Below are 12,778 nucleotides of genomic sequence, written 5' to 3'. Positions count from 1 at the left end.
AGTGACTATGTGGAATTCTGTAGTACACTAATTTTCAGTATGTGTGGCATGAGAAAACTACTAGTGTATTGCAAGAAATAAATTAAAGAAAGACGCTACATGAAAGTTCCTGTTAGTCCAGTACACCAGGGCTGGCTCCAGGTTTCTGAAGGCTCTTGGGCAAAATGCCTTCAGTGGGCGCCCTTGCACTATGTGGGGTGTGTTCTGATCCCACCAAGGCTACATTCTTGCTACACATGTTCCAGGAACAATCTTGTGCACTGAGAACAGATTTGGGGTAAGGCTTCGTTAAGCGCTGTTTACAGAGCTGCATCCTACATTTCAAGAACGATGGTGCTATAGTGCCTACTCCCATTACAAACAGCCAATACCTTCCTTTCTCCACCCATCCTACACAAACTTCTTTCAGTCTTATAATGTATCCCATTTACTAAGTGCAACCCCCCCCTCCAAATAATCTCAGCTCAGTGATTTATGGCAGAAATAAATCTTGCCTTATGGATCCAGGATATCCTTTTAGGGCTGATGCACCCATTACAAAGTTGTCACAGGTGCCACAACGACGTTGACTCACATGAGTGCTGGGTATACAGTGCTTCCCACATGCATGAGGCCTGATTTGAATGTGACTGAAGTGTGCATGTGGAAAGGGATTAACTCTCCCCTCCCCGGTACCCTTTCCCTGATCTGAAATGGCCCTGGGGAGACATTACAACAGAGCAAATAGCCACTTCCCTTAGGCAGGTGATGAGAGGGAAGGCATCTTGGCCATCCTCTGGTCACTGGAACTGTGGGGGGGGGGGAGGTAGTTGTGAATTTCCTGCATTGTGCAGGGGCTTGGACTAGATGACCCTGGTGGTCCCTTCCAACTCTATGATTCTATGATTTGAAGTTTTAGGTCAGGAAATTGGAGTGGGAATATGTATTCATGATCTAAATCAGGCCCACATGCATCCAGCACATGTATGGTACAAAGTTTTTGTGGTTGCCATGAGGAATTTGTAATGTGTGAACTGGCCCTTAATCGATTTTTTAAAAAACAGAAAGGGAACAGGGGCTATTTAATCCTTATCCAATTTTCCTCATTGAAAACTGCCCCCCTGCAAATGACTTTTGACCCTGATGGGAAATAAATACGGACACTCCAATTTTTCTGCACTAAAACTATAAAGAGACGGTTGACAAGGAGAGATATTTTCAGTAAAAAGATGTGGCTAGGGGAAAGAGTTACATATTCCCCCCTCCCTTACCAGTCTCTCCCTTTCAACTGCAACATCAAAGGGTGCTCTCTGCAAAAAGAAAAGTTGGTTGAAAGGACCATGGAACTACATTAAATGTGTATTTCTGTTCTTAGCTAAACAGAGAAAGGAGATATTATGAAAACTATTAACAACATGCACATTTTGCAAGAAATATGAACACCATTAATTTGTTACTGTTTCCACTTGATGAAAAGTAATTATACACTGTGGAGTGTAGGATTCACTGTGGGGAGGGGCTATGGCTCAATGGGAAAGCATCTGCTTTGCATTCAGAAGGTCTCAAGTTCAATCCCCAGCATCTCCAGTAAAAAAACAACCAGGCAGTAGGTGATGAGAAAGACCTCTGCCTGAGACCCTGGAGAGCAGCTGCCAGTTTGAGGAGACCTGACCTTGATGAACCGACAGTGTGATTCAATATACGGCAGCTTCATGTGTGTCCATGTGTATTCAATTTTATGCACAGGCTGATTCGCTTTGGTGTTTTTTTGGCTGGAGACATTGATGATGATGATAATAATAATTCAATTTTTAGGCCGCCCTTTCCTGACCAGGTGGGGCTCAGAGCAGCTTACAATATCATTGTACAATTTAAAACCAATACAATATATAATCTAAAATGACAACATCAATTAAAATTCAACAGCGCCCTTAACTAGTAAACGGTAACACTAATCCGCCCAGCATACAGAAAAAACAATTAATACACATTTCCAGCAACAGAAGAAAAAGAGGGGGGAAGGAAGAGATGGGAGGTAAACTGAATAGAAACCGTTGCTGCCCTCAACCATATGTCCGGTGGAACAACTCAGTCTTATAGGCCCTGCAGAATTGATTTAAGTTTACACATATTGTCTCCATTCAGACAGTATGTCAAGCTGCAATCAATATATCTAATTCTCAACATGGCCCGGCTGTGGATACTTAAATCCGTTGATGAAGGCCATGAAAAGACAAAGGTGATTCTTCTACAAATTTGGGGGACCTCTTAGGTTTGCAGAAGAATAGGAAAACTTTAAAAAGAGGGGGGATTTTCTTCATAGAGGAACGTTGTTGCAGACAATTCTCCTCATGATTCACAGCACGTGTAGATACAGAAACGTACCGGCACTGACGGTGATAGCTTCAATGAACTGTTCTCTCCAGCTGTTCGTTCCGACCACAAGAGCGAGGTTTGTCTTCTTAATGAGCTTGTCCACAGTGTTCTGCAGATGGAGAGACAAAAGCACAGGAAAACTAAGCACATTGTCACATCAGAGACTCTGGTTTAGGGACAGGAAGCGACATTCTGGGAGAAGGTGGCTGGCTTCAGAACGTTACAGTCAACCTCAAAAGCGGCTGAATGCACACATTTTAAATTATTTTTGGCTTTAAAAGATGAGAAATTTATTTATTTATTTATTTAGACTTATAACTAGCCCTCCCCAGCAAGCTGGCTCAGGGCGGAAATGTTAATGCAGCAAAATCTTTGTGATTGTCAAATTCTCTGGTATGCCAATAAAGGTATTGAAATTGAAATTGAAAAACTGAAAACCCTACTGGGTTGCCATAAGTTGGCTCAACTTGGCGGCACTTTACACACATACAAAGTATTTCAAAACATTTGCTGTTAGGTTATAAAAAGAGTGACACATCAGTCACCATGACATGGAACAAAGTCCCAAAGAGTCTGGTTTGCTCTGGCCATGGAAAAGAGCTGGTCTCCACTGGATTTTCATTTTGCAGTGGATACATTTTTTAATAAATGAGAGGAAACCAGATACTAGAGTGCTTGTGATATTTGGAAGTGTTTACATTTCATGACACCCACAATTTTTTAGACAATTTCCCCTGCTACCTTGGTCTTTGACCCTGTGTCTTTGTTACCTTTGTCTTTCCACCCCATCTCTGTTGGCAAAATTTAGATTGTGATCTCCTTAGGTCAGAGATGTGTCTTTTGGTAACATTCTTCTGTTAAAGTGACTAGAGGTGTGCATTCAGATATGCTGTTTCAGCTTATTTTGGCTTTTTTTTTCAGCTGAAAAAAAAAGAGCCCCCATTTTAATGGAGTCCAAAAGGCAAGCCCGAAAAGGTGATTTCCCCCCAGCTTTTTCAGGGGCATTTTACCCTAGGGGAATCTTTGCAGGGCTCTGGGGAGGCTATGTTTTGAGGTAGAAGCACCACATTTGCTCAGATGACTCTCCTTAAAAGAACCCCCCAAGTGGTTTGGTGCCTCTACCTCAAAAAATGCCCCCCTCAGAGCTTCACAAAGATTTACCAATAGTCTCCTTATAAAGGGATTTTTCTCTCTCTATGATTCTCAGCTCTGAAATAGCTAAATGTTATATCAATGGGAAATCTTTGTGGGGCTCTTGGGGGACTGTTTTTTAAGATAGAGGCACCAAATTTGCAGCATAGCTGCTGGTGACTTTGCTTACACAAACCCCTGAGTTAGGTGAAGATTGGGTCAGGGAGTCCAATTTCATGGGCCCCCCAATGGAGAAAAAATGCAGGTGAAGATTAGGTCAAGGGATCCAATTTTACGGGGACCCATTTTTTTCTCCATTGTAAACAATGGAGAATGGATGGGGCACCATCTTTGGGGGCCCATAAAATTGGACACCCTGACCCAATCTTTACCAAACTTGGGGGTTCTTCTAAGGTGAGTCACTTGAAGCTATGTTGCTAATTTGGTGACTCTACCTTAAAAACGGCTCCCCCAGAGCCCCACAAAAATTTCCCATAGGGTTTAATAGACCCAGTTTTTTTCAGATATTAAAAAAGCCAAAAAACAACACCACCATATATCAATATGAGGATTCGGCTTTTTCAATGTTTTCCAAAAATTTTTGTGTCTATTAAACCTGAATCCAAAAAAACACCAGAAAAAAATTGGTGCACACCCCTAAAAGTGACATGTACACTAAATATGCTATATAATCCATACCCCCCATGTAACGGACTTGACTTGATTGAAATCACCAACATAGTTTATTTAGGTACTGTACAAACCAGGACCTTGGTACCTGAAGTGTGTCTCTGGGCAATGCAACGTGCGATTCAACCATCTTTATTTTTAGAGCATTTTCACCCATCTAGATATGTAGCAACTGCAGAATGTGCTTGGCTTTTGCTGTAAACATCCCACATGCATGGTTGCTATGAAGTCATTGATTGGGGTAGGGAGAATGAGTGAGCTCTCTGAAAGATGTTCTCAGGAGGCACCGTAGCAGTGACACTCTGCTTTCCCATAATGTTCCAAAGATAGAAAGTAAAGTCAATATGAAATGTATATGGAGTTTTCAAGTGAAACTGTGAGCAATTTACTCAACACAGCCACATGGGCCTGTTAATTTGATTGAGAAAGTGATGCTTTGAACCCTGTCCACACTGCACTGGTTCCCTGATCTAAATTGCCTATGAAGCTGTTATCCATAACACAAGCACTATACAGGTGTCTATATTTTTCAGTGTTTCACTGAAACAATTTTGGAGCAGTGGACGAGGGTTTAGACAGGGAAAACAAGAGGGGGAAGCTTCCGATTTTTCACCTCTGCCATTGCATCTGCAGTCAAATCAGCAGCTGCTTTGAAGTAGAGAAAAAATATTTATTAGGAAATCCAATCATGGATTTTCCTTAGTTTCCTCCTAACTGGCACTGTAAAAATGGAGTTAGTGCTAGCAGTAATTCTTAGCCATTCAATGGAGACCAGAAAGCAAGGCAAAGTTTTCACATCTGATTTTCCTGAGATGATGTTCTTCTTTTTAAGTTTCATAATCATCGAATTTGGCTCTGGAGGTGGCTTCCAAATGTAACCAAAATATAATCACTCACTACACAAGTATCACTAATCAACAAGTATCATGAAAAACATAACGTAAAAGAACACGGCATAATATAATATTCAGGAGCTGCAAATAAATCCATGTAATTGGTAACATAAAAGTGGAATTAACTTTAGCATTTCAGTCTAGTCTGTGCATACTCTGTGCAAAAATCATTTCAAATTCTGCCCCAAGAAAATCTACATTACATATGAGGCAAGGAAGCACAGTTTGCCATCAGAATAATTTATGCATATTATCTGAATGAGCATAGATTTGTTTTTAATAATGCTTTCTCCCTTTAACAATGCTGTCTTAAAGTTGTTACCCTAAGGATCCTCTCTCAACTTCAGGTTATAATTCCTTTATTATGGCTTTTGATGAATTAATTAAATTTTTAGCTTCTCAATAAGTCAGCTCTCCATTTCAAAAGCTGATATAACAAGCTAGCAGTTCTCGGTGCATGATTACAATGTGCTCTTGGGCAGGGTTGTTTGAATGCTGTGAGTCAGCACAAGTACAGGACAGGAACAGAGTGCGGGGTCTAGTGCAGAATTCTCACCTTAGAAGCTTAGGTTTTATTTAACTTCCCCCTAGAAGCTTCTAGTCCCCACCTCAATAGAATGCCTAGTGAAATCTCAAATGCTAGACATATTTCCCATGGTATGTGTGTGTAATTTGGTGATGATGGAGAGTTCAAATAACAAGTAGAAATATAAATAAATAGAAACAGAAAAAAAATGCAGAACTGTTAACATTTCACACTAAGGGCTCATTCCTAAGGTTGGGGGTGATTGGGGTTAGGAGATGGCGTGACCCCACCGCCAGCGTAAGTGCCTCTTATTTTGTGATAAGAGGCACTTACACGGGCAGCCGGGGCAGTTCCGTCAGCTCAGTCTCCCAGGATGTAAATCTCGTAAGAGACATGTGGCACCAGCAGGGCCGGGGGGGGTATCCTGGGGGAGGAGCTGATGATAGTCAGCTTCCACAGCCCCTCAAGGCTGGGAATGCCCCCTCCAGGAACAGTGTTGCTGCACCAGGTTTTTCCTGGCACAGCCTTGCTGTTTGCAATGGGGAAAAATGCCCCATTTTTTCATTTTTTTTAAATTTAAAAAGGCTTTTTGCAGCCTTTTGGAGGCCAGGGAACCGAAAGGCTCAGGAATGGGCTGCCCATTAGAAAAAAGCAAATTATGCAGATCGGTGTAACATATGCACATTTCTTAATCCAACTTCTCTTGATGGAGAATTCTGGTTATACTTTATTTTAGTAGCACAGAGAACACACAGTCCTGTTCTTGGGCCACCATTTCTTGCATCGATTTCATTCAATAATTTCTTGGATTAGGCCCATGGTGGTCCCAAACTGTACCTTGAACTCATAGGACTCTTCAATAATGACTTCTAGCTTTGTATGCTCTCCCAGAATTGGGCGCCCCATTTCTGCGATGCGACGCTCCTCCTCCTCCTTGCTCGTCAGTGGCTGCGTCTCATCATTCTCTTCTGCAAAAGAAGCACACAAGACTTTGAGCCGGGCTCCCCCATTTCTGCAGCCACCTTCTGTCAAATGGAGCTGTGGGTTTACTCTTTGGATCCAAATATGCCCTGCTGCAATGGCAAAAGGTGGGCAGACAACTGTTACAGAAGACAAACCGGCCATGAATGCAGGGGCATGTGCCGGCATGGTGAGAATTGCCGCTGCAGACTGGCTGCTTGCAAATGAGATCGCTGGCTCATAATGCTGCTGCACTTCAAGGGATTGCTTCCCATCCCCACTCTAGTCTCGTTAGACCTAAGCTGCACTTATGGCTCTGCTTTGGCATGTCTGCCGCTGCAGCCAAACTCAATGAAATGGAGAGACAGTTACCTAGACATGGGACTTCCAGGTTCATTTCACCTCTTACACAAAGACACATGAACACATGAAGCTTCCTTATACTGAATCAGACCCTTGGTCCATCAAAGTCAGTATTGTCTGCTCAGACTGGCAGCTGCTCTCCAGGGTCTCAGGCAGGGGTCTTTCACATCACCTACTTGCCTAGTCCCTTTAACTGAAGATGCCGGGGATTGAACCTGGGACCTGCATGCCAAGCAGATGCTCTACCACTGAGCCACGGCCCCTTCCCAACCCAAGTTTGCTATTTCCCCCCAAGTTATATTTATTTATTTTACATATTAATACAGAAAAAAGAAAAAAGTTACAATAAAACAAAAAAGACAATATGGAACAATATAGAGACACTGTCCTTCAGTGTTACTCCTCTGAAGATGCCTGCCACAGCTGCGGGCGAAACGTCAGGAAAGAAAATACCAAGACCACGGTCACACAGCCCGGATAGCCTACAAGAATCGATGAATATGGAACTATTCATACATTATGGTTTTGTAGTTGTGCTCCTGATTGCCCCCCCTCAAGCGTATACCTAAGAATGCAGCAAATAATTGAAAACAGGTGTAATGATTGGTGATAGCTCTTTGCTGAGTGTGTACTCAGTAACAAACCCATTTTGACTGCTATGTAATATGTGAAATATCCCTCAACAGAAAACTGCAGGCAATCCACACCTGCTTGGAAAATATATCTGTATGAGACATGTTTGCAAGGACTTTTTATGTTCAGAGCCAAGCAGAGGCAAATCTGTATGTTTAAACATGGATCTGTCCTAATCACATGGCAAGGGTGTGTGTGTTCAAGTCCAATCTGAACGGCAAAAAGGACTTGCACAGGAGGCAGGAACCTCTCTTCCGGCTTGCCACTTGCTTCCCTGCAGCCTGTCCCTCAGGTGCTTTTCTCCTAGGCTAAGCTCAAGCACTAGAAGTGACCTCAGTTGGGAGGAATGCTATTGAGAAGGGGAGCTGCTGGGAGGGAAGTATTTTGTATGGACAGGGTTTGGCCCTCCTTGGCCTCATACCCCTTTGGATTCCTCCCACTTGGTTGAAGTTCTCAAAAAGCAAAATAGCCCTCTTTGTTAAAATAGGAGGACTGCAGAAAAAGCAGTTTGTGAACCAATGATTGTGTGGCTTTTGTAGAAGTCACAAAGAAACAGCTCCAGGATGAACAAGGGGGTAACCTGTGTGAGTAATTTCATGTACTATGTTTTGTACCCACATTACAGGCAACCAAGTGCAAAATGTGGTATGAAGGGTGGGAAGATCCACCTTGTTTAATAGCTGCCAGTCCCAAATATCTTAAAGGACTACATGCCAAAAATTTACATATATGCACCCATCACACTTAATAAAATACCGATATATTCAGTAATCAGGTAGTCCTTGTATCCCACCAGTGACTCCACATTAGAGTCTAAATGTGCATTTGTTAAAAGTTACTGAGAAGCATACTGTGGTTCATCTTACATTTTCCCCTTTCACCTGTCAGTTTTGCATAGTTGTTTTGACAACTGATGACTTCTACTGTCAGCCTAGTGCGCAGGTTATGCCAATTAACATCTTTTTTGGCACCAGTTTTGTGAAGATGTTTTGTTAATTGATATTCTTTATCACAGATGTTTCTTTTATTGTTACCATCAAGGTTACTAATATGAATTCCCTGCCTGCAAAGATTCTCTATGATTTGTGAGAGTGATAATTTGAATGGGTGTGGGTTGATGACTTGACAATCTCTATAACTGCCCTAACTTAGGATCATTTCACACATTATGTGGAGGCGAGCTTGGAGGAACTGGGTTCAAACAGATGTGACAAACCTCACACAATTTGGTATGTCTATAATGTGCAAATTACAAGTGAGTCCAGCCTCAATTTGTCTCAGGCTTGTGCAGGAAAGAGATGGGGAGGAGGAGTTAATCCTTCAGGCTCCACTCAGTTTCACTATTCAATATCATTTTGAATAGTAAAACCAAGAGGAGCTTGAAGAATTAACCCCTATCCCTTCATAGCACAAAGCTGAAGCAAAACAAGGCTATGAGAATCTGCAATTTGCATTTTATAGACAGACCAAGATTCATAATCTTCCTTTTACGAGTTTGACCTCAAAATTTAACCTTGTGGTAAGCTAGTTATCTGTTGGCTCTGTAAACATGATAAGCAGAGCCCTAACTAGATACCAGAAACCTGGTTCCGTAAATGGCTACAGCCATTACCCAGGATGTTTTTTTTTTTCCTAACCAGCAACCATTGGGGAGTTTATTTTCACCCTATAACTTTGAGCTTGTTTATTTTAGCACAAGACATTCTGACAAGGACTTTTCAATACCCCAGTGTCTTCAAACGGCTTTAATTGCCAGTTCTAAATATGAAAATGTGACAACTCCGGGTTACATCCGACCAAATGCAAACAAAGTGAATTAACAGAGAGGGTCTTTGCTGCCTTGCCCTTCCCAGTTCACTGCTTCTCCCTAGGGTGGTGCATGATAGGGTGCAGGGAAATTAGCATGAATTTCTCCTCCACTCTCTTGCACCAGCTCTTGCGCAAAATGCGACGAGAGTTCACACAACATAGGAAGTGGTATCTGTGTTGGTCCCCCTTTCTCACTGCAGCCTCTTGTGATGCATGCCATGTCATTGCTGAGGATTCACCTGATCCTTTGGAGAAGCTTTCCCAGGAGAGATGCAGAGAGGAAGGACACCAGTGCCTTTTGTGAACTTGCCCCATTTGTGGTTTATTGGATCCAACTGTATGTTTTGAGCTCCAGGAGAGCGCTCTAAACCTTAGCTATAAGGAACTGCCTCTTACATTTTGTGGATCTCTACTCTTCTGAAGAACTCTTTAAAGAACAACACAATTTCCCCCCTTTTAAAAAGGGACATCTGGCAACACTATTCATGTCTGAAGCAGCAGAGCTTCTCTTGCTAGAAAGGGATTTAATTCTTTGCTCTTTGCCAGCCCCCTGAATTTTCTTTTCCTTTCCTCCTCTCGTTTCCCTTTTGTTCTTTGGAAGAAGAAGTGAACGTGGAAGTTGCTAATGCTACTTGATTGGTGTGTAAAAACAATGGGAAGTAATTTGTTAATTTGAACGCTGCCCAAGACAATGATGATGGAGGGGAGGGTGGGCGGAAACAACATGATTTTTGTTGTTGTTGCTGGAAGTGTATGTGCCAGATGCCTAAGAGGGAGAGATTGCAAAGGAGATGCAAGTGAGGTTGAGTAGAGATGGCTGGCATTACCAATAGGTGACTCTGGGTGACTGCATAGGGAAGTGCTTTGCAGAGGGGCCACATTGCTAATACAACTGCAAAATCAAAGGAGATACTTTCTCCAGAACCACCATGAGAATACATGTGTATACCGTACAGGAGTGACAAAGGTATGGAGGAGCTGATTCTATAGGTAGGCAAAGGAGACCAAGAAATGCACAAGGAATCCCAGGGGCAAAGGAAAAAGCAAAGAAAGAGCAGGTCCAGAAGACAAGGCATAGCTGTCCAGGCAAGTGCAGAAAGCAATGGCTGAACTAAAGCATACAGTATGGGGTGGATGCAAAAATACAACAGACAGGCTGAGCCTTTAGGGAAAAGGTCAAGGAGGATGACTGAACACAGGTCATCAGGCTTAGTAGTTGCAGAGCCTTATATATGTGGGGGGAACATTTTAATATTTTATATTGTGCCAAAGTGGTTAAGGCAGAACAGAAGATGACATGACACCAGGGAAAAGGCAGTGGGAACCTGAGATGGAGGGACTGGATTTTGCCTCAGGGATAAAAGTATAATTCAAAGTAAAGACATCTTGGGATTACAGCCAAGACTATTTGCTGCTATCAGATTGAAGGTCCTTGCTTGCACTACAGGGCTCAAACTGGTTTGGGCAGTGTGGAACTCACTGAACTGAATACAGCCCAATGTGGGTGCCTAAATTTGCAGGCATCTGCACAAATTAGAGTTAGACTGAGAATTTCTGAAAACCTAGAACTGTTCTGAAAACCTAGAACTGTTGTGCTCCACAAGGGGAAGAGGGAATACATGAGTCTGACAGAAAGCTAGATTCATAACCTTTGTTTCTGTTGCACACAAAGGAAGGAATGAGAAAGCGCACAATATCAGCAAGCTAGGTTCATGCTTGTCACTAACAAACCTCCGTTTATTCATGATGTGTGAATGTAAGCCTATGTTTAAAAAGGCCAAAATAATGATCCTTTCTAGTTTTTCATTGTGACTTCTAAAGGAACAAGTTGGAAAAACAACATGGAGCAGGTGCAGAAGAGAGTGATGAGGATGAGCAGAGGCCTGGAGACCAAGCCCGGAGAAAGGCTGAAGGATTTGGGAATGTTTTGTCTGGAAAGAGGAGGTTGATTGCTCTCTTTAAGTACTCGAAAGGCTGTCACTTAGCGGAGGGCAGGGAGCTGTTCCTGTTGGCAATAGAGGTTAGGATTCACAATAATGGGTATAAATTACAGGCGGAAAGATACCAGCTGGATATTAGGAGGTTTCTTTTTTGTTTTTGTTTTTTTACAGTGAGAGTAGTTCAGCAATGGAATCAGCTGCCTAGGGAGGTGGTGAGCTCCCCCTCACTGGCAGTCTTCAAGCAGCAGCTGGATAAACACTGGTCAGGGATGCTCTAGGCTGATCCTGCATTGAGCAGGAGGTTGGACTAGATGGCCTGTATGGCCCCTTCCAACTCTATGATTCTAAGTTCTCATGGCAGTAGGAACTGTAAGCCAAGGCTCTTTGGTCCAAATGTTGATGTTAATGGTCATTTCTGGCAATAAAGAACTGGCTGAAAAACTGCAGATGTGGCTCAACATAGCTGGCATAGAGGAGCAGGAACTTCACAGAGTGGAGTGTGGGTGCTATTTAAGGGTAGCAATTTGCTAGTTATCACATCCTTTTTCAAACAGATCTCCCCCAGCATATGTGTGTGTGTGTGTGTGTGTGTATTCACCCACACAGTGAAGCTATTGGTTATACATTATCTGTTGCACAGGGATCCTAACAAATCAGAATACCTTGAATGTTGATTACAGTAGAAGGAAAAGGATGGTCTCTAGCATGAACCTTCCTGAAGACAGGCTGGCCTAACAAAATGATTGGCAAAAAAGTAAAGATCAGTGAGTGGGACTGGATATAGTTTGCTTGGGTGATGAATCTCCTGGTTGGCGTAGTTAGATTCTGTTAGAGGTGAGGAATCTACATGGCTAGTGAATTATAAAGTCAGTTTCACACAAGGTTATTGCTGTTTAAATTCTCACAACAGGCCCTCAATTCACTTACTTGCATTTACAAGAATAAACAGAGCCATGAATGAGGTTCCAGTTGTTTCAAATGTTCCAGAAGATCAGACGGATACAGTTCACCTTTCAAATTATGGTCTCCTAATGAAAATCTATTTCCTGTGGCCATTTTGCAATCTTTTTCAGGATAAATTTTAAGTGGAAAAATGATTGCAGTGGCTAGAAAATATTACACCTTAATTCAGTTTTTATAATTTCTTTTTTAAAAAGGCAGTTCCAATCTTCTGCTGGATCCCTCAGAGGCATGGCTATGCTGTACATGTTTCTCAGAGAAATTAGCAAGAGTGACCAGAAACAGATAAAAATCCATAAAGTGTAAACTATTCCTTTATCCGCTCTGACCTGGATGGCCCAGGCTAGCCTGATCTCGTCAGATCTCAGAAGCTAAGCAGGGTCAGCCCTAGTTAGTATTTGGATGGGAGACCACCAAGGAATACCAGGGTTGCTATGCAGAGGAAGGCACTGGCAAACCACCTCTGTTAGTCTCTTGCCATGAAAACCCCAAAAGGGGTTGCCATAAGTCGGCTGTGA

General features: G+C 42.5%; 1 protein-coding gene across 4 annotated transcripts in view; it reads right to left on the bottom strand.

The window, feature by feature from the left end:
- SLC8A1 (solute carrier family 8 member A1) overlaps positions 1 to 12,778 on the bottom strand; it is a 290,502-nt gene that overhangs the window by 26,280 nt on the left and 251,444 nt on the right. For 3 of the 4 annotated variants that reach the window (XM_056853928.1, XM_056853930.1, XM_056853931.1), the window contains 3 exons: positions 11,963 to 12,031; positions 6,433 to 6,563; positions 2,365 to 2,464 (listed from right to left, as the gene is read on the bottom strand). In XM_056853928.1, the coding sequence (XP_056709906.1) occupies positions 2,365 to 2,464; positions 6,433 to 6,563; positions 11,963 to 12,031 (300 nt within the window). The remainder of the gene's footprint in view (positions 1 to 2,364; positions 2,465 to 6,432; positions 6,564 to 11,962; positions 12,032 to 12,778) is intronic. The other variant, XM_056853932.1, reaches the window with a different exon arrangement.

This window comes from Euleptes europaea, chromosome 7 (genome assembly GCF_029931775.1).
Source record: "Euleptes europaea isolate rEulEur1 chromosome 7, rEulEur1.hap1, whole genome shotgun sequence".
Taxonomy (NCBI): domain Eukaryota; kingdom Metazoa; phylum Chordata; class Lepidosauria; order Squamata; family Sphaerodactylidae; genus Euleptes; species Euleptes europaea.
Note: the sequence above shows the minus strand (reverse complement) of the source record. Positions and strands in the feature narration are given on the sequence as shown.